We start from the raw sequence: 20,202 nt of genomic DNA on the forward strand, positions 1-20,202 counted from the left end.
GTGGACCGCCAGGGAATTCCCCACGCAGATCCTTTAACCCAGGCAGATGGTCCGGCAAGGCCACAGGTGCAAGGCTAGGGTCATGAGGTCAGCAAGGAGGCCTGGGCCAGGCCGCCAGGACCTTGGGTGCAGCCAGGGAGGGGATGTCCTGAGTGGGCGGGGACCAGGGAGGGCGTGAAGGCAGGATGGGTCTGCTCCAGGGGACAGGGCTGGGCTCAGGGGTGGACCCGGCCAGGAAACAACGTCCATGGTGACAGCGGGAGCCCGGCCAGGGAGGAGGTAGCCGGGAGGGGCTGCCAACTCCTGGGCTGGTCTCAGGGGAGCTGGTATCTCGCCTGAAAAGTCGCCATCAGCCTGAAAACCGGGCGCATTGTCAGGGAGGGGCAACTCGCCAGCCCGCCTTTGAATGTCTCCTTTCATTGCTAGATCTATTTTTAGGTCCCTCTTGATTCTCCTTTTTTGCCCCCTCTTTCCTTCAACCCACACCCTTTGTACGTCTGCAAGTGGGAGAGAGAGCGGTCAGACAGGTGGGTGGACCAGCTGGGCCCAGCATCCTGTCCTGCTCCAAAATCCTCTCCCCTCCTGACTCGGTCACCCCAAAACATCTGGGAAGGGTGGGGCTCAGCACTTTTTATTTATTGTTACATAAACCATATCACACTGTAAGAAGGGTGGGGCTCACCACTACACCCCCAAACACGCCTCCCAAGGCCCCGGGGAGGCAATTCTATGATCACGCACACTTGGTCCAGGTCTGCCCCTTTGAGACGGTTCGAGATGGTAATCTGGGTCCCACTTCCCCCAGGACAAGACGGAGGTGAGGTCTGCCTTTTGAGAAACAGAATTTTCACAGAGAATGGAAGGCAAAAGAATAAGAAGCAAATGCCCCTCCTCCCCACCCCTGCCCCACCAAACCATCTGCAGCAGAAAGGAGCCAGGAAAGATTGCTCAGTCCGGAAAGCTCCCAGCGATCTGGGAGCCCTTCCACCCTGAGGGCTGCCAGGGAGTGTCTGTAACAGACTGGGGGCAGGGGATTTAGCAGCAGGTATGAAGACTGATTGAAACTGCAAGTGCTCTCGGATCCCCTCGGCAAAAACGTGTGTGTAAGGAGGGATATGAACAGGTGCCCTGCAGTGCTGTCCACCGAGCAGAAAAAAGAGACACTGTAAATGTCCCTCAGCAGGGGGAGGGCAAAGTAAATGACAGCACATCCAGACACTGGAATACTATAGGGCAGGAAAATATTAAGTTAGAGCTCCCTGTACGGATGTGGGAAGATCTCTAAGATACTACCAGCCGAGTTACCCCTCCACCCCCGTTTCTTATAGTTTGATGTGGTTTACGGAAAAAAAAAAATCACAACTCCACAAACAATACCATCCATTTCCCACGCATAATGATGATATACGTAGGTGAATACAGGGAAAAAGTTCTAGAAGGATACACACCAAACTGCATACCGGTTACGTCCATAAGGGCACAAGGACCAGGAATGAGTGTCTCAGGGCACGTAACCCTCCCCCGTGATGACTTCATACATTATGAGGACCATCTAGCACAGCACTCCTCGGGCAAAGAGAACCTGATTACTAAAGGCCATTTTATCTCTGCTACATCATGAAGGCCTCATAAGGAGGAAGAGAGCACGGCGGGGGGTGGGGGGTGGCAATCAGTCCGCTCGGCAGCTGAAGAGGCTGGGCTCCCGAGACTGCACTGACCTGCCGTGGGGAGTCTGGACCCACACTTCTCCCTCTGTGCTCTCAGGATGACAGGACCGTCCTTCTCAGGATGGGACGTGACCAGCCAGTAGTAACACAGCTGGAGGCGGAGATGCAGGTGGTCCCAGAGGAAGGTTTAACAGAGAAATCAGTGACCAGTCGGAAATCATCACGAGGTACAGAAAGGTGCACATGGGCCCCACTGCCCTCTCAGCTCTTCAACTCTTCTGGGCCTGGGATCCAGCCCCAGCTCCCAGCTTCAGAGAAAGGACCAAATCCCCGATGACAGCTATGTCTTTCTGCTCCCAGGCTCCATGACCCCAGGGATGCCCAGAGAAGCCAAAATCATCTCTAAATGGGCACCACTCACTCAAAGCTTGCCTCCCTTGTCACCCTCTCCCCAGTCCAGGAGCCAATAGCTTCTTCTTGGGTGAGGGGAAGAAGTGGAGAGATAAGAGGAGGCTACCGGGACTGCAGCGGAAAAACAAACAAGACTGGGTTTGGAGTCAGACCCGTTTTCAAGTCCAACCCCTTCAACCACTAGCAGTGTGGCCTTGGGCAAGTTACTTAACCTCTCTGAACCTCTGTGTCCTCGACTGCAAAACAAGACAACGGTACCGGCTTCAGAGTGTTTGTAAGGAGTGAAAGAGCAGATGAGGAAGCTGGGAGTGCCCAGCAGACGGCTCGCCATCTAGAGAGGGAAGGGGAAGCGGGTGCAGACGAGCCGGTGGGAAAGCCCCCTTCACCGCTCCCACAGCACTGGGTACATGGGCAGACAGGAGAGTGAATTTTTAAAAGAAATCGAGTGTACGAAACGAAATCAAAGACACGCCCATTTATAAAATGCTTGGTAGGGGCCAGCCACCTGTACCAAGTGCTCCCACAGGAAGAGTCTGTAATCAGAGGGGCCCGCCTCACCTAAGCTGGGAGGGGAAGATGCCCAGAGTGGGAGACAGCCAGGAACAGGGGCCCAAGGGCACTTCCTCTACTGCCCCGGCCCCTCCCTGGCAGATGGCAGACGGGAGCGGGCCCGCGAGATGGGGGAGGGGGAGAACTTCAGGCTGGCCTCAACCTTCCGTGCAGCTGGGGTGTCCCCCTGGTCTGAATTCCTGGCCCCCAGCACCTTGTGTTGTCTCCTGGGTGACACTAGTAACAGCCATGTGGCAGTGGGCAAGTTCTTCCGCTCGGACAGTTTCTGCAAACGGGAAACACGGAAGACAGCCCATGCCTCCTGGAAGGGGTAGGGAAGGACGAGATCGGCCGAGCAGAGGTAACCACGTCACACCCAATGCCCGACACCCAGTGCGAAGGTCCGGGCCTCCACTGTGACTTGGGCCCCAACTCGCCATCTGCCTCCAGAGAAGTAACAGCCCTTCTCTGAGCCCCGCCCCCTCAGCATCACTGCAGGGAACGGGGGCACCAGCTCTCATTCTGAAGTTTTCACTTCACGAAACTTGCTCATAACCCTTTTAACTCATCTTACCCTCACAATTCCCACGTCACAGATGAGGTAACTGAGGCTGCCCAGGGGACCAAGGTCATTGGAATCCAGCCCTGTTTGGATTCAAATCAGGAGGCTCTATTCCGCTTCATCCCCAGGCTTCCTGGGACCCAGGAGGATGTCAGCAGTCACCCCCGCAGCATCAGCGCCCCCGTGTCTGCCACGTGCCTTCAGGCCGCAGCCCCAGCCGCCCTGTGACTCAGCCTCTGCATCCACCTTGGCGTCAGCTGTTTGAAAACAGCTCCCTCCGCACGGAGAAGGGAAGGAGTGGACCCTCTCTCCACCTTCACATCTCTGACGCCCACCTCCCACCGGCCCCCGGCCTGGGGTGGGGCACCCTACCTTGTGGGTGAGGCTGGGGTCTCTTGGAGCACTGTCCTCCTCCTCCGAGCTTCCCCGCTCTTCATCCGATGTGAGGTCCTCCTTGGGGGCCACTGCCGAGATGGGACAGACCTTATAGGGCTCTGTGTAGGCGCTGGGGTCAGAGCAGAGGAGAGAGAAGGTTAGAGCTCCCTGTCCAACAAAGGGAAAGCGAACAGGCCAGGGGCCCTACTAATGCCATGAGCCGTTAATGAGTGCTCTGTGCTTCCATGAGGACCCAGAAGTGAATAAGAACCTCCTTCCTGCCCTCACTCCAGCCAGTCTGTTCTCCTACTAGTTCCTTGAACATTCCAAGCTCTTTGCTGCCTCAGTACCTTTACACATGCTGTTCAAGACAGACTTGTCTCCCTCAGACACGAGGTAGGCTGTGATGCTGAAGGAAGGTACAAATAATTACTATGAGGGCAAGAGATGTTCATTCTGATCAGTCTGGCAGTCTGGACTGGCCTGGTTGGGCAGCAGGGTCAGTCTTCAAGGTGGTCGTGTCCTCTGGGCCTGAAGAAGGGATGCAATGATGTGGCAGACAGAGTCTGGGATGTGCATTCGAGCCCCTCGCCCGAGCCCTGCTGCCAGCCAGATCATGGACAAGACACAGCTCAGGGTATCAGTTTCCACCTAGGCTACTCTGGAATAATGATTCCTATGCTCATTTTCTTGGCAGATGCCGTGAGGATCAATATGTAGAAAGCTTATTGATGTGTGATAATCTCATATCTACATAACTATGACTATTATGTAGCCAATGTCATTAACTGATTAAATAATGCATTCATTCAATAAGTATTCATTGATTGCCCGCTTTATGCCCGGCACACAGCTAGGCAGTGGGTAAAACACCGGTGAATAAAGCAGATATGGTCCCTGTCCTCAAAAAGGGAAAAGCTAATATATGATCATACATGGTGACATGTGAAGGAGAAGGATGTGCTCTTATAGAGAGTAACAGGAGGGGAGCTGTTGAGATAGGTCAGGGAAGGCACCTCTGAGGCTGAGACCAGAAGGAGGAGAAGGAGCCTTGCGATAGGAGGGGAAGTGTTCCAGGCCGGAAGCAGCATGTGTAAAGGCACCGAGGCAGTAAAGAACCTGGCATGGGACATAAGCCGACCTGGAGCACAGGAACCCTCCTTTCTCTGCCTTCTAAACCTTCCTCACAGAGGATGCTCTGGCCCCATCACAACAGCCTCCTTGCTCTGCTCCTTGCTCCCAGCCTCCCTCTCCACACAGCAGTGATTGTTCTACAACAGAAATTGGGCGACATCCCCTTCCTACTCAAGAACCTTCCATGGCTCCCTCCTGCCTTTGGCAATGTGGTCCCAGACAACTTCTCACAAAACTTCTCTTCATGCTAAAAATTCAGGCATCTTATCTTATTAAATTCTTATCGAATACTGATTCCTGCCCTCTGGGAATGATGGATGGATGGATGGACAGACGGAGGAGGGGCGGCAAGGAGGGAGCCTCCATCCTCTGGAGTGGCCCTGCCAACTCTAGCCCAGGCCTTTGGCGGGCAGGTGCAGGGCCCTTGCCTCAGGTCTGGTTCGGGCGGGGGAAGCATGGCCGGGGTGGGTACATCAGGAGAGGAGAAACTGAGCCTTGGGCTGCAGTGCAAGTAGAGGCCCTTCTTGGAGCTCCTTCCTGACTATGATAGGAGCCAGACCATGGACACCTCTCTCCAGAACACCTGGAGCCCAGGAAACAAGGGTCTGCCTGGAGCAGGACGGGCGTCCCCTGGTCCACACACTGGCGAAGAGGCTAGAAAGATCAGCAGCCTGTTCCTGCCTGGGCTCTTGTTGCGTGTGTGTGAGTGTGTGTGTGTGTGTGAGTGTGTGAGAGTACGAGTGTGTGTGTGAGAGAGTGCGAGTGTGTGTGTGTGTGTATGTGAGAGTGGTGAGGGCTTGGAGCTGTGCACTTGTCTGCAGAGGCACAGCCCTGATCCAAGCTGCGCCACAACCCGCTCTGCCATCCAACTGCACACCCTTCTGGCCACTCCTCTTTCTTCCTCTTTTTCAAGATTTACTTTGTTCTTTTCTTTCAAACTACGAGAGCAAACAAGTACTCTGCAACAAGCCATATACCACGGAGGCGTACAAAGGCACGCGAGAGCCTCCCCTCCTTCTGGGGCCGCCAGTTCCGCCCTCTGAGGAGCCGTCCCCTGGCCCAGAGGTCGGGACGCTGCAACTGCTGAGGGAGCTCAGAACCGTGCTCGAGAAAGGGATGGCGTGGACGGTCTCACTGAGCTACAGCCCCCCTCCCTCCAGAGCTGTGCAAGTCCTCAGACAGGGGGCCGAGCCCTGCTCTCCCTCCACGAGGAATGGCCACATTAGGCCCCAGCAGGAGCCCATTAGGCATGTGAAGGATGGCCAGGAATGGTGAGGCAGGGAGCAGTTAACTGTGCCCCGGGACCATTCCTCCTGCTTATCAAGGAAAAGCAAGTATACGGCAGGCCTTTCCTAGAACGTGCTGTGAAGGCGGAAAGGATTCCCAGCCAAGCCTCCCGCCGGGTAAAGGGTGTCTCCATCCTCCCAGGCAGCAAGCTGGAAACCCGAGCATCTTCCGCACAGCCAGCTGCTGCTTGAACATTAAACCTCTCCCAAATTCACCTTCAAATCTTCCCCGACTCCACTGGCATCTCTATGACAGCCTTGTGGTCCAAGCCACCTCTTGCCTGGATGTCTGTAACACTTGCTTCTTATTGGCTCCCATTCCCCCCGACTGCCCTCTGATCTGCTCACCCAGCGGCCAGAGGGACCCTCTCAAATCCAATCTGATCTTGTCACCGTCTTGCTCAAATTGCTCAGGGATATTCCAGTGCTGTTGGGATTTGGCCCCAACAGCCCAGCCTGCCAGGCAAGGCTCCACTCAACCTGGGGCTGGGGAAGGTGGGCATCCTTGGGCCCTGATGCTGCCATGAAGTCTGCCCAGCATCAGACTCCACCAGGCATCCGGAGGCTCTGCCTCAAACCAGGCAAGGGCTGGATTCCTCGGAGCAGAGCCATGGGTGACACTGGGGAGAGAGCTCATAGACACCAAACCTCCAGAGAGGCGGAGAGCCTGGCTCAAGGTCACGGGGCAAATCTGGACCAACGCCCATCGCTTCTGAAGATGCCTCTGCCTATGCTTGATCCCACTTTACAGACATGAAAACAGAGGCCCAGTCGGGTTCCCTCAGTGCACTGACGTGCGGGGTTGGGTCTCAGGTTGCAAGGGCAAAAGAGGCTTTGCTTTTGTTGTCCGTGCTCTTCTTTTATTTCCTTTCTGAGAAGCAGCAGAGCGAAGCGATTAGAGCTCACTCTTGGGTGGGACTGCCTGGGTTCAAACCCTGGCTCGACCACTTAATGGCCATGTTTAACCTCCCTAAGCCTCATCAGTGCCCAATTCACTGAGTTGCTGGGAGGATTCAATGAATTAAATAATGCAAGACACTCAGAACAGTTCCCAACACTTAATAACTCAATAAGTGTGAGCTCTCCTCCTTACCAGCTTGGCCTGGCTGTGCACGGCTGTTCCATTATTGACCGACTGTCGTCTAATGTCAGCTCGTTTTTAACATCTGAACTATTCTGACCTCATCCTGAGTGATAATACCCATGAAGTCACAGTACGTAGTCTTCTAACACTTTAAGATAAACCATACAATAATTAACCTATAACACGTTTGACTAAAATGATCTTGCCCTCCATTGAAGATGCACAGACCTTAGAGACAAACGTGGTTACTGCTGACCCACCAACCATCTGTCCTCAATCCAACCTTAGCTTCTGGCTAGAAATGTGGCTCAGGCTCTTTTTATTCTCCTTCTTCCTCTCACTTCTGTTTTCTAGAAAGATCTAAAAGGGAAGTCAGAGGACAAGGGTTTGGGTTCTCTGATGATATTCTGGCTCATTTATTTCACTGTCCTATTGAGGGATTGTGAGCACAGCAGACGGGGACAAACTGCCATTAAAAACATGCTTTCAGGGCTTCCCTGGTGGCGCCGTGGTTGGGAGTCCGCCTGCCGATGCAGGGGACACGGGTTCGTGCCCCGGTCCGGGAAGATCCCACGTGCCGCGGAGCGGCTGGGCCCGTGAGCCATGGCCGCTGAGCCTGCGCGTCCGGAGCCTGTGCTCCGCAACGGGAGAGGCCACAAGAGTGAGAGGCCCGTGTACCGCAAAACAAACAAACAAACAAAAAACATGCTTTCACAACATAAAAGAGCAAGTATAATCCAAGGCCTTAACAGATTCAGTGGAAGCTGTAATGACAGACCTTATATTGGACCAAAGTCATTTGTTAAATAAGCAAATCAAGACAGAACTGCCTCTACAGACCCCTGATATTTGCTACCAGGCTGATCTTCAAATACAGGGGACGATAAACACCTCCAAATGTTTTCTTAATAACTTCTGCCCAAATGCTCTGACAGGCCCTGGAGAACTCGTGTCCTGGGTGAGTAACCACTTCCTCCCTCGGAGGACAGACTGGGAACCCTCACATAGCCCATCCATTGCCCTAGTCTGTCAACATAAACCTGTGAGGTGGGCCCTCTACACAGTATGCCCTAAGGAAGGCTGCAAGGTCTGTATTTTCAGCTATCTGGTTCCTATCTGCTTGCTTTTTGGTCATTCAGACTCTGTACTGTAGGTACTGGTAATACAGTGGTGAACAAACACATTGTCTGTTCTATGGCCTCTCCAGTCAAAATGCCCATTATAATCATAACTGGGTGAGGTGTTGTCTCTAGACACCATTTTTTTCTTTCTTAACATCTTTATTGGAGTATAATTGCTTTACAGTGGTGTGTTAGTTTCTGCTCTACAACAAAGTGAATCAGCTATATGTATACATATATCCCCACATCCCCTCCCTCTTGGGTCTCCCTCCCACCCTCCCACCCTCCCTGTGGTCACAAAGCACCGAGCTGATCTCCCTGTGCTATGCGGCTGCTTCCCACTAGCTATCTATTTTACATTTGGTAGTGTATATATGTCCATGCTACTCTCTCACTTCATCCCAGCTTACCATTCCCCCTCCCCGTGTCCTCAAGTCCATTCTCTACATCTGTGTGTCTAGACACCTTCTTTGAATATACCAATAGATTACATATGAGAAAGCCCTCTGACCCAAAACCTACCCGTCTACTCACTCAGCCATCTATACACTTTTCCATCCACTCGCCCATTTAGCCACTCCTCCCTACCGCCCTCCTCTCCATCCACTCCTCTACCCATTCATCTATCCAATTACCCATCTACTTAGCCATCCATTGCTGCATCCATTCATCCACGCACCTATCTGGCCAGCCTTCTATCCACCCACTCAACTATCCAGCTACGCAATCATCCTTCCTTCCATCCATCCACTCCCTCACTCATTCAACAAACACAAATTAGCACCTACTTCAAAGTGCAAACACATGGAGGCCTCAAAGATGACTAAAGCACTCTCCTGGCCTCACAGAAAGCACAGTGCAAAGTATTAGTTAAGAGGATGAACTCAGAAGTCAGAACACTTGGTTTGAATCCCAGCTCTACCACTTCAAGCAAGTTACTTCAACTTTCCATGGCTCAGTTGTTTTTTTTTTTTAATCTGTAAATCAAGGGTAATGACACATGCTGGGAAAACAGACAAAATGCCACGTGGTCAGCACTGTAGGTTTAGAGACCAAGTGGTATAAAACTTTGGCATCAGATCAAGGAGAGTCACTGGGTGACCTTAGGCAAGTCACCCACCATCTCTGTTTCTTATCTGTCAAGTGGGAATGACTGTATAGGTTCATTGTGGGCTTTAATAAGAACATGACAGTAAAAGTAGCCATTGCCTAGAACACAGTAGGTCCTTTTTGGCCAGCCTGCAGAGGGGCCAAGTTCTAAACCCCCAGACTAGTCTTCACAGAGCTGATCTCCCTCCCTCTGGGTTGACTTGTGCTTTAAAAGGAACATAAATTATAGCTGCCCAGAGCTCGTGACCTTAAACGACCCTCCAAATGAGCACAGTCCTTTCCAGCAGCCTAGAGTCATAAAAGGACATGTGCACCCACATGGGGGGAAGAGAACTTTGTAACCTGGTCCAGGGCTGTCCGGCTCTGCCCATTAAATGCCGTCCCATGTGACACTCACTGGGAGCCATAACCCTGAGCACAGCCAAAATGGCCTCATAACTCATAAAAAGGGAACGCTTTCCTCACTGGGAGCCTTTCAGTGGGTGCTCTGGCCCCTCGCTCCACCCTTGCCGGTGCAGTGACATACGCATGGAGGAGGCCAGACTGCAGATGTAACGTCGTCCTCTGGCTCCTCTGAGATAGGCTGGGGCCTTCCCGGAGCTCGCCAGCTTGGCGGGAGGGGCAGGGGGGCCTCGGGGCTGTGATCTATAGGAGCTGGAAAGTTTGAGATGGAGGAGACAGGAGGACAGACTTGGTCAATATGACTATCCTAATTAATTAGCAGGGCAGCTGGAAGAGCATGGAAGTGGATGGAGGAGAGGGCTGGGCGCGAAATCATGGATTTCCAAATCCTCAGACATTTCATCTTGTCCTGTGTCTCCTCCCCCATCCCTCAGCACCTGCAGAGGTCACTCAAGCGTCCCTCCAGACCTTCCCCAGGTGGCATCTTCTGCCCTGATATTTCCTTGTCACTCAAAACTGACCCCTCACAGGTCCCCCTCCTTCAAAGGCACATGAGATTTTCTTGGATACCACCCGCACTGTAACTGGGAACTTTCAATCTCAGACAGTGGAAACTGCCCAAGAAGATGGGGGTCAGAGATGGGGGAGTCCTGCATTCACTGCTAACCCACTGCATGATCCTCCTGGTGGGCCTCCACACCTGTAAAGTGGAGATGGAGAACAAGACACCCACAGACGTGAAACGGCGCGTTGAGACCGGACCACATGCATCCGATGGCCTGGGGGCCAGGCTCTGAGAGCAGCTGCTGCCTGGAGTCTTCTCCTCTCTGTTTCATTCCTTCTTGGAGAGAATGCATCTTACACCCAGGGTCAGCCAAGGGATAGTGCTTGTAATGCTTCCCAGAAACATGACTGAAGGAGAGGCTTTTTTAAAAATTCAATTTCCATTTTTCACTAAGTAAAAACAGAAATGCATCCCTGCTCTCTGTCCTGTCACATCCACACCCCTCTGCTTAAAGCACAGCCTCAATGGTTTTTTACAGGGATTTGTTTTTTTGTTATAATAGCTTTACTGATATACAATTCATATGCTATAAAATTTACCCTTTCAAAGAGTACAATCCAGAGCTTTCTAGTATAGTCACAGAGCTGTGCAACCATCACCACTATCTAATTTAGAACATTTTCGTCACCCCCAAATGAAACCATGTACCATTTAGCCATCAATCACATTCCTCCCTCTCCCCAATCCCTGGCAACCACTAAATTACTTTCTATCTCTATGGATTTGCCTATTCTAGACATTTCATATTAATGGAATCATACACCATTTGTCCTTTTGTGTCTGGCTTCTTTCACTCAGTACAATGTTTTCAAGGTCCATCCGTGTTCTAGCATGTATCAGTACTTCATTCCATTTAACGGCCAAATAATATTGCACTGCATGGCTGTGCCACATTTTGTTTATCCGTCCATCTCTTGACGGACAGTTGGACTGTTTCCACTTTTTGGCTTGTATGAACAGTGCTCCTAGGGGTATTCATGTAGAAGTGTTTGGGGGGACATACATCTTCATTTCTCTTGGTATACCCCGGCGTGGAATGGCTGCGCCATGTGGTAACTCTACGTTTAACATTTTGAAGAACTGCCAGACCATTTTCAGCCGCACCATTTTGCATTCCCACTGGCAGCGTTGAGTGTTCTGATTTCTCCATATCCTCATCAACACTTGCTATTGTCTGTCTTTGTTATTTTAGCCTTCCTAGTGGGTTTGAAGTGGTTCTATAGGGATTATCGAGGAATTTTGTTCTCCTTGATTACAATTCAGCCTCCTCCCGCCCCAAACAAACACTACCTGTTTCCTATTCAGAGAGAAACATAACTGTGACTATGAAGGCTTTCTTTTCAGAAAATCAATTGAGGTTCAGAGGTCCAGGGAGAAAAAATTAATACTTTTGGGAGATCTGCAGAAGCCTCATGAAATGACAGACTAATATAAAGAGGTAACATACAAGAGAAAAACCATAAGCCACAGTCCCAGTCTCCCCAGTGTAATGGTCTCTCTGACCCCGGCTTCAGTAACAGTATCTGCCTCATGCAACTCGGGCCACCAGTGAGGACAGCAGAGGAAGAGTCCTGAGCTTCTGGCCCTTAGCAGCAGCCATGCTGTTGGCACATGGCCCTGGCCCTGCTCTGACCACTGCCCCCAGCACTGTGGCCCTCTCTGGGGCCACAGGAGAGGATAATGTTAAAGGGCACAGTGTCAGAATTCCACCTCCTAAGGTCAGGACCCAGCTCTTCCACTCATCAGCCCAACGACCCAATGTCAGCTGCTTAACCTGCCTCAGTTTCCCCATCTCTCAAATGGAGATGATACAGCACTTACCCGCCCAGGGTTTATAAGACGGTGTGTATGAATGAGGCGGGTGGACTGCTTGGCACAGTGTCTGGCAGGTGGATTTACTACAATCAGTGTGAGCTACAGGCCAGAGACGAATTAATCAGCCAGAGATCCTCGAGGTCTCACAGAGCTGGGTTCTAATCCCACCTCTGCCACCAGCTTGCTGTTGACCCTGTGTGGGCCCTCTCCTCTCTGTGGGCCTCAGTTTCCTCATCTGTAAAATCAGGGAGTTGGAGGACTTCTGAAGGCCCCTTCCACCATGATGTTCTGTGAGTCTGTGTCCAAAGGGGTCCCCTGCAAACCTGAGGAGTTCTGTCCCGGTGATTCCCGCCACATATCTGCTGCCGTCAGCCATCACATGCGGCCAAACCACCACCTGCCTGACCCTCACACACCTTTGTACCTGCCCATCTCTGTGCCTCTTCCAAGGCTCCAGCCGGATGGGGCTCCCCTCACCACTTACATGTTGAGGCTGCAGAAATCTGTGTCCCTGTATCGGCTCCCCTGTCAGCCACCAGTTCTGAGGGCAGGAATCATGGGCTTGCTATGCGTTTCTGTGCATTCCATGAATGGCATAGAGTAGGTACATGACGAGCACGTGTTGAGTGACCGTCCTATGCAGCTATTCTTCTGACTTCCATCAGCCTGTCAGTGAGGCCTCCTCCACTTCCGCACATCCGGCAGGAGCCTGGCGCACAGCAGGTGCTCACACCTCTGGTGGAAATGGCACTGGCAGGCGCTGTGACCACCGAGGATGCTGTGGCGTGGAGTCTTAATGGATAGATGAGCTTTTTTGCTAGTTAGGCCGTAACTTTATATTGCTTCAAATACGGCTGAAGGAGGGGGGCTGGGAGAGGCACCCCCATGAGCTGGATGTGGTTCACCCACAGGTTCAACGGATTCTATGCGTTCAGTTTCCTCATCTGTAAGATGGGCTCCACAGCCCTCACTCCTGAGCAACAGCCCAAAGCAAGAGCAAACTTGGACACGCCTTTCTCCTGTCATCTCTGCTCCAGATTCAGAAGCCAGAGCACAGGGGAGGTGAGAAGGGCAGGAGAACCACGGCTGCACCCCCAGCAGCTGGAGATTCATGAGGGGCGCTATAATTCTAGAATGGCACACCACATCTGAAGCTGCCAGGAGCTATGAGAGAGGGTGTTTGCGGCTTGCGTGCGTGGTGGTCTGAGAAACAAACAAGCCCCTTTTCCCACCTTTCCCTGCCACATGGACACAGCCAGCCAATAACAACAGCAGCAGCAGCAACAGGAGGAGAGGCAGAAGCCAGTGATCTTGAGTGCTGAGGACGTGACGGGCACTTGAGAAATGCTTCTCAATCACTGCATCCTGTAGGTATTAAGGTGCCCATTTTATAGATGAAGAAATAAGCAGGGACACGATATGTGCAGAGCTGGGATCTGATCTGAACACAGGGACCTCGGCTTCAGAGCCTGTCCTTGTAACCGCTCACCTACACTGCTTCCACCAGCAGGAGCAGCTAACGTGTGTCAGGCAAGGAGCTGCACATGCCTCAGGGATCATCCCTTGTGACCCTCTCAGCCACTTAGTGGGACAAGCCCCACTACCATCCCCATCCTGCATCTGGGGAAATGGAGGCTCTGCGAGGCTGAAGGAGTCACCCAAGCCCACTCTGCTCTGCCCCTCGCTCAGCTTCTCCCACACAGAGCCACAAACAGCTGATCCGCACCTGGGCCCACTCACGAGACATGTTCACTCATCTGGTTCACTGTTGCCCCCTCTGTGCTGGGGAGACAGACGTGAAAACGTGCGAGACGTGCCCAGACACACTGGGGGTCTGCAGTGCAGTCGGCACAAGGCGGGTAGGAGGCGGGGACTTCCTGACACGTGACCAAGCGAGTCACATGGGAACAAAGTGGGACGCCTGGATGGGGGACACGGAGTCCAGACAGAGACGGACACCCCAAGGCTGAGACCCAGAAGGCAAGGTGACACAGGCAAGGGCAACAGGCCTGGACCCAGACATCCAACATCGCACATACTCTTGTCACATGGCTCATCTGTGGTCGTGCCCACTCCACCAGCCTCCTTTCCCCCAAACAGGGAAGAAACATTTCCAGAGAAACGCCATCCTTTGCCAAAGGCCTGTAAGAGCCTATGAATCCACCCGGCTTCTCGAGGGCAGGGCTGCCGGCCGAGAACAGAGGCCCGGGAGACGCCCAGTGTCTCCAGGCCGATGGATTCGCCCCAGACCCAGCTCCGACCTCACCTCCTACTCCAGGAAGCCTTCCCTGACCACTGAGGCAGGTCTACCACGAACTAGTGAGGCTTAAGCTTCAGGCCCCACACCTGCATAGGTCTCTCTCAAGGCTCTGCAGATTATTTTCTATCCTTCGTTGTACATTCTTCATCTTAAAGAGACTCCCCAGATTACATAAGCTTCAGAATCTGCCCCTGCTTGGACACGCCTCCCTGCAGAGGGCCTGCTCCCCTCTACACGGCCCTGTACCCAGGGGCTCCCCTCACCTGGTTGTGGTCTTAGCTCTGCACAGGTTTCCTCTACCTCACCAGCCCCCAGGGCTGAACTCTGCACACAGCAGGTGCTCAACTAACCTGCTGGTTTCAACGGACTCCAGGGGAAGCACCTCCAGCCAGATCCATGCGTGCATCTGTGTGTGCTTCTGTGAGCAGACACGGATGTGGGGCATCCCCCGGTCAGAGCTGCCCCCAAGCACAGACACAGCAATTTCCTGCAGATGGAGTGCCTGCTGCCTGCACTCTCTTGCCCGACACACCTCACACGTGCTGACCGTCCACCCCACGCCTGAGCGGGGGACACAGAGAGGGAGGAGATACCCCTTCTCTGCCCCTGAGGCACCCACAGCCCAGCGGGAATGCAGACGGACAAGCAGCGGACAAGAAGGGTGGTGAGGGCTGCGAGCACAGGAGAGGGGCCCTAAACTTGTGCGTGTGGGTGTGGGTGTGGGGGTAGGGGGGTAGTTCCAGGCCAGGGGAGACCTGAGACAGTCTGAAGGTTGAACACGAGCCAGACAGGAAAAAGAACGTCAGGGGAGAGATCTCGGGAAAGTTTGCGCAAAGGCACAGAAGGGAGAGACGTTGGGGTCTGCGTGCTGTGGGGTGAGGAGGGCTGGGACAAGGGGCTGGCCAGGCAGCGGAATCTCAAATGCCCCTGGACTGTGTATCCTGGGCGGGATGGGGGCCAGCGAAGGTTCTAGCCAGGGGAAGGACCCGAGCAGTTGTGCTCCCTGCAGAGTTCACCCTGGCCACCTGGGAGGAGCGGCGGGAGGAGACACGCTGGGGGCGGGGGGAGGGCGAGGCGTGGGCTCGGGCAAGTCCGTGGGCCCGACAGGGAGGTGTGGGAAACAATAAACTATTATCCTCATTTCACAGATGAGAAAACTGAGGCTCTGAGATGCTGGGGGATTTGCTCAGGGTGACGCAGCGAGCAAGAGGCAGTCCCAAGACTTCAATTCAGGTCTTCCTGCCCCAAATACAACCCCTGTCTCTCAAAGGGTGAAATCGGGGATGTAAAAGCAACAAAAACAGTGCCTGAAACCTGGCACGGACTCAGTGAATGCTACTCTCCTTTCCAGTTCTTATTCAGGCTTTTAAACATAACCCGTGTGGGACTTCTCTGGTGGCACAGTGGTTAAGAATCCGTATGGGGATTCCCTGGTGGCGCAGTGGTTGAGAGTCCGCCTGCCGATGCAGGGGACACGGGTTCGTGCCCCGGTCCGGGAAGATCCCACGTGCCGCGGGGCGGCTGGGCCCGTGAGCCATGGCCGCTGAGCCTGTGCTTCCGGAGTCTGTGCTCCGCAACGGGAGAGGCCACAACAGTGAGAGGCCCACGTACCGCAAAAAAAAAAAAGAATCTGTCTGCCAACGCAGGGGACACAGGTTCCATTCCTGGTCCAGGAAGATGCCACAGAGCAACTAAGCCCGCGAGCCACAACTGCTGAGCCCGTAAGCCACAACTACTGAAGCCCACGCGCCTAAAGCCCATGCTCCACAACAAGAGAAGCCACCGCAATGAGAAGCCCGCGCACCGCAATGAAGAGTAGCCCCCGCTCGCCGCAACCAGAGAAAGCCTGTGCACAGCAACGAAGACCCAACGCAGCCACAAAATAATAATAATAATAATAATAATCCGTGCTTCCAGTATAATCAACCCAGGGCCCATTTTCACAAAATTTCAATTCACACACACTTCTCAGGCACATTTCTGTGGCAAAAGTGAGGCCACCCTGCACTTATCGGGTCACAGGGCTGAGTGGGGCTGGCCTGCCCTTCCTTCCTCTCACAGCTGGGCTGCGGGCTACACCAGGGCAGTGAGTGTTGCTGTGCCTTTGTTAGCGCTGCAGCAAGTCACCCATTTAACAGGTGGGGAGACTGAGTCCAGAGCAGAAGGACTAGGGGCAGATCTCCTGTCGCCCAGCTCAGTGCTCTTTTCAGGCTCCCAGGAGCCTCCCTTGGGAGGAGGGGTCGGCTGGCCAGGGATTTGGAGGCTTGCAGGGTGTGGCGTCCTGGAGGAAAAAGGCAGGGGAGGGGCAGGACTGCCTGGGAAGTGGGACCTTTCCCTTCAACAGCAACGAAAGGCCTCATCCTTGGGGCGGGAAGAGGGGCACCCGCCCTCAGCCCCACTGCCAGGCCAAGACACATCTTCCACTCCTCCTCCACCCACCCCCCAAGCCTTGTCCTGCATTTCCTGTAAACACGGGCACTTCCTCTGGCGGGCGGGGGGGGGGGGGTGCTGGCAGTGCTGGGGCCACGCCCGGTGGCCTGCCAACCCCCGCACACAATGGCTGGCCCGGGGCTCTGGCTGGCCACTCCATACCCCAGGCCTTCCCTGGGACCCGGAGAAATGCCATCCATGGCTAGAGCTGGACAGTCCAATGCTCCCTTGCCACTGGCGGGCAGAGGAAAGCTAGGGGTGGTGGTTGCCCCTGGCCGCACAGCAAGTCTGCAGGGCAATGCAGGGGCACCTCGCTCATCTCTATACCAGCACCTTCTACCCTCACTGCCACGTGTTCAGTTCTAGAACTGAGGAAGCTGGTTAGGAGCACAGACTCTGGAGCCAGCCCATCTGGGTTTCCAAAACCTGGTTCTCTGCCACTTACCAGCCTTGCAACCTCAAGCAAGTTTTCTGTGCCTCAGTTTTCTCATCTGTGAAATGGGGGAGAATAACAGTACCGATGTCATTGAGTTTTTAAGAGGATTTAGTGAGTTGACATATATATAAAAAGCACCCAAGACAGCGCCTGGGACGTAGTAGCTATGTTACTGTTGCTGTTTTTAAGTGTTTACTGAACATTCCATCCAGGGCAGACCCACGTCTCCAGGCTACAGCCCACCACGGACGCATTTTGGGGTTGGATTTCCAACTTCAACACAGTTCGAAGTTAGAAGGGCGATTCTGGGAGTCAGGAGACTCTTGTTCTGCCAGAAACTCACTCTGTGACCCTAGGGAAAGCCACTTCCCTCCACTGCGCTTTCGTTTTCTCACCTCTAAAAATTAAAAATCCCTGCTCTGCCCACCTCCTGGATTGCTGGGAGGTCAAATGAGACAGTGGGCAGGAAACCAAACTGACATGTGTTCGGTGTATAAGACAGAAGCCGGCATTCCCAAGCAAATCATTCCCAAATCTCATCTTTGATGATAAACTCTGAAAACTCCTTCCAGGCAGTTAACGTTATGGCTACAGCGAGAGCTTCCTGCGCACCAGGACCCGGCCGAGCACCTACCCTGCATGACCTCCCACTGACTCCCAAAGACGGGCCTCTGAGTGGGTGTTACCATGCCACGTCACGGATGACAAGACTGAGGCTTCAACCTAACACCCTATGCCTAAAAATGGGCTGCACAGGACTCGCTCACAGCCCAGCTAACATCCACATAGCACTTTACAGTCTACAAACACCTCTGCATCTTTCATCTCAGTGGACTCTCCCCACAAACCTGTAAGGTAGGCATCATCACCTCCAACTAAGAGAGGAGAAAATGAGGACCAGAGAGGCCCAGTGACCTGCCCAGGGTCCCACAGTAGAGAGGAGAAATGGAGACTAGAATGTGTGCCTGGCCCAGGCTGAGAAAGGTCTCCCCCCATGCATGACAACGCCTGTTCCCCGGATGGCAGTGGTGGTTCCTGACACTGAACCAGCCCCATAGACCCCAGGTACCGTGTGAGCAGTTTTAGAGGCCTGTGGCCTGGTGTCTGGAAGTATTTATGAACCACGCAGCTAAGCTTGCTCTGTGTGTGTGTGTGTGTGTGTGTGTGTGTGTGTGTGTGTGTGTGTGTAACTGCTCTGAAATATGGGTTCTGAGATTTGTGCTACGACGCCAGCTGGCACAGCCTCGCCCTCACATGCCAAGGACAGAGACTACGACAGTGGAACGCTGGGAAAACCACCATCACACAGGCCATTCTGGCTTGGGATGAAAGAAAGGGCCGGAAAAGAGGCAATGAACTGGAAAACAGAACCCTTGAGGATGGCATGGCATGGCGCCCTCCTCCCTCAGCCCCATCCTCACGAATCGGTCTTTCAGTCCTCTGTGAGGGGCCCTGAGCTCCCAGGCCAGTTGAAACATATTCTTCCACATGAAGGTCAAACTGCACACCCAGGTTCAATGATGAGTTTGCCCCTAGTTAGTGATTCAGGTGAAAAGTCTTATGTGAAATGAGCTAGAAGTACCATCGACCAGGGAAGAGTTTTCCAAAGAGAGTCGGTCGCCTTTGCCTAAAGAAACCACAGGGCCTGGGGGCTGAGTTCTCGATAGACAGTCCTCGGTATCTATCCCAGCCCCAAACCCAACCTCCGAGCAGCCCAACTCCTCATCCCCTCACCCTTCCTCTCTACCTGCTGGACCACCTGGCTGCCAACTTCAGTCTTAGCCTCTCTCCAGATTCTGGATTCATTCCGCCACTAGTCAGGGAGGCGCTGGGGAACTTCATTCAGCTCCACAGGATCTGAACATAAAGCGCATCAAGGCAGTGTTCCTACGGTAGAGTCTGTAAGAGCAGGCTGGGTGATCGCCACTCCATGGTCTTCCTCAACCATGCTGTTTCTGATACGAAGCCCACCTTGTAACCCCACTCCAGGGTCTGGGAACCCATTGTGATAAACCCTCTCACATCCCAGCCTCAGGAGTCCTGCTACCTTCATCCCCCCTGCATCGCTTGTTCCCAGACTCCCTGGTTCCGAGAAACTTCCCGAACCTCTGAAAGCAGGAAGAGAACTAACAGATAAAAGTGCAATGTTGCCACAGCCTTGTGTGGGGGACGAGAACCCTGTTCCTGGAGGTACTCAAACACCAGCTTGTTGAGAACAGAAGCGTCCAGTGAGCAGCAGGGCGTCCGCATCTTGAAAGTCCTTTCCAGCCCCAAACTGACTAACTTCATTAGTTTTAATTCAAACTTCCCAGAGTAAAATAAGTTATGGGTTGATGTGGCTGGCAAGTTGAGGATGACTTCAGAATGCAGCTGGATGAAACCTTTCCTGCAGTCCACCCCAATCCACAGGGTGGAGGAGGAGAGTTGATGTCTGCCTTCAGAACACTTACCATGGAAAGGACCTGGGGTGGGATGAGGGGAATCAGGAGGGGTTTGTTGACATGTACAAGTGACAGAAAAGGAACCCCCCCACACACACACACAAAAAAAGTTCTAGGCATCTTCTGAGCTAAGGCAGAATTTCTGTTGGAACCTGGGCTGAGGCAGACACCTGTCTTTTCCTAGCTACTCCAAAACTCAGGCGTAGGGACTTCCTTGCACACCTTAGGAGGTAATGAAACACCAGTCACGGGCTATTGCATCTGACCAGACCAGCACTATCCAGTTAAGAGGACAGATGAGGGAAGGACTTTCCAGGAAGGAAAAACAGCACAAACAAAGGCACGGAGACAGGCATGTGGCCAATTTAGGAGATTTTGTATTCAAGCACAACACTGTGCTAGCCCTTCAGAGACAGTCATTTAGTTCCCTCAGCAAGTCAATGCAGCAGGGCTCTCAACTCTGGGGCACAGAGACATGAAACCACTAACCTCAGACCACACGGCTATGAAACTGTGTAGCCAGAATTTTAAACCAAGTCTGTCTCATGGAAAGG

At 53.3% G+C, this 20,202-nt stretch overlaps 1 protein-coding gene across 1 annotated transcript in view; it reads right to left on the reverse strand.

The window, feature by feature from the left end:
- FGD5 (FYVE, RhoGEF and PH domain containing 5) overlaps positions 1 to 20,202 on the reverse strand; it is a 166,159-nt gene that overhangs the window by 63,045 nt on the left and 82,912 nt on the right. The window contains exon 5 of the mRNA XM_022562752.3: positions 3,562 to 3,694. Coding sequence (XP_022418460.3) covers positions 3,562 to 3,694 — 133 coding nt within the window. The remainder of the gene's footprint in view (positions 1 to 3,561; positions 3,695 to 20,202) is intronic.

This window comes from Delphinapterus leucas, chromosome 10 (genome assembly GCF_059928025.1).
Source record: "Delphinapterus leucas isolate spDelLeu-1000000601 "Yukka" chromosome 10, BTC_Dleu_Yukka2, whole genome shotgun sequence".
Taxonomy (NCBI): Eukaryota; Metazoa; Chordata; class Mammalia; order Artiodactyla; family Monodontidae; genus Delphinapterus; species Delphinapterus leucas.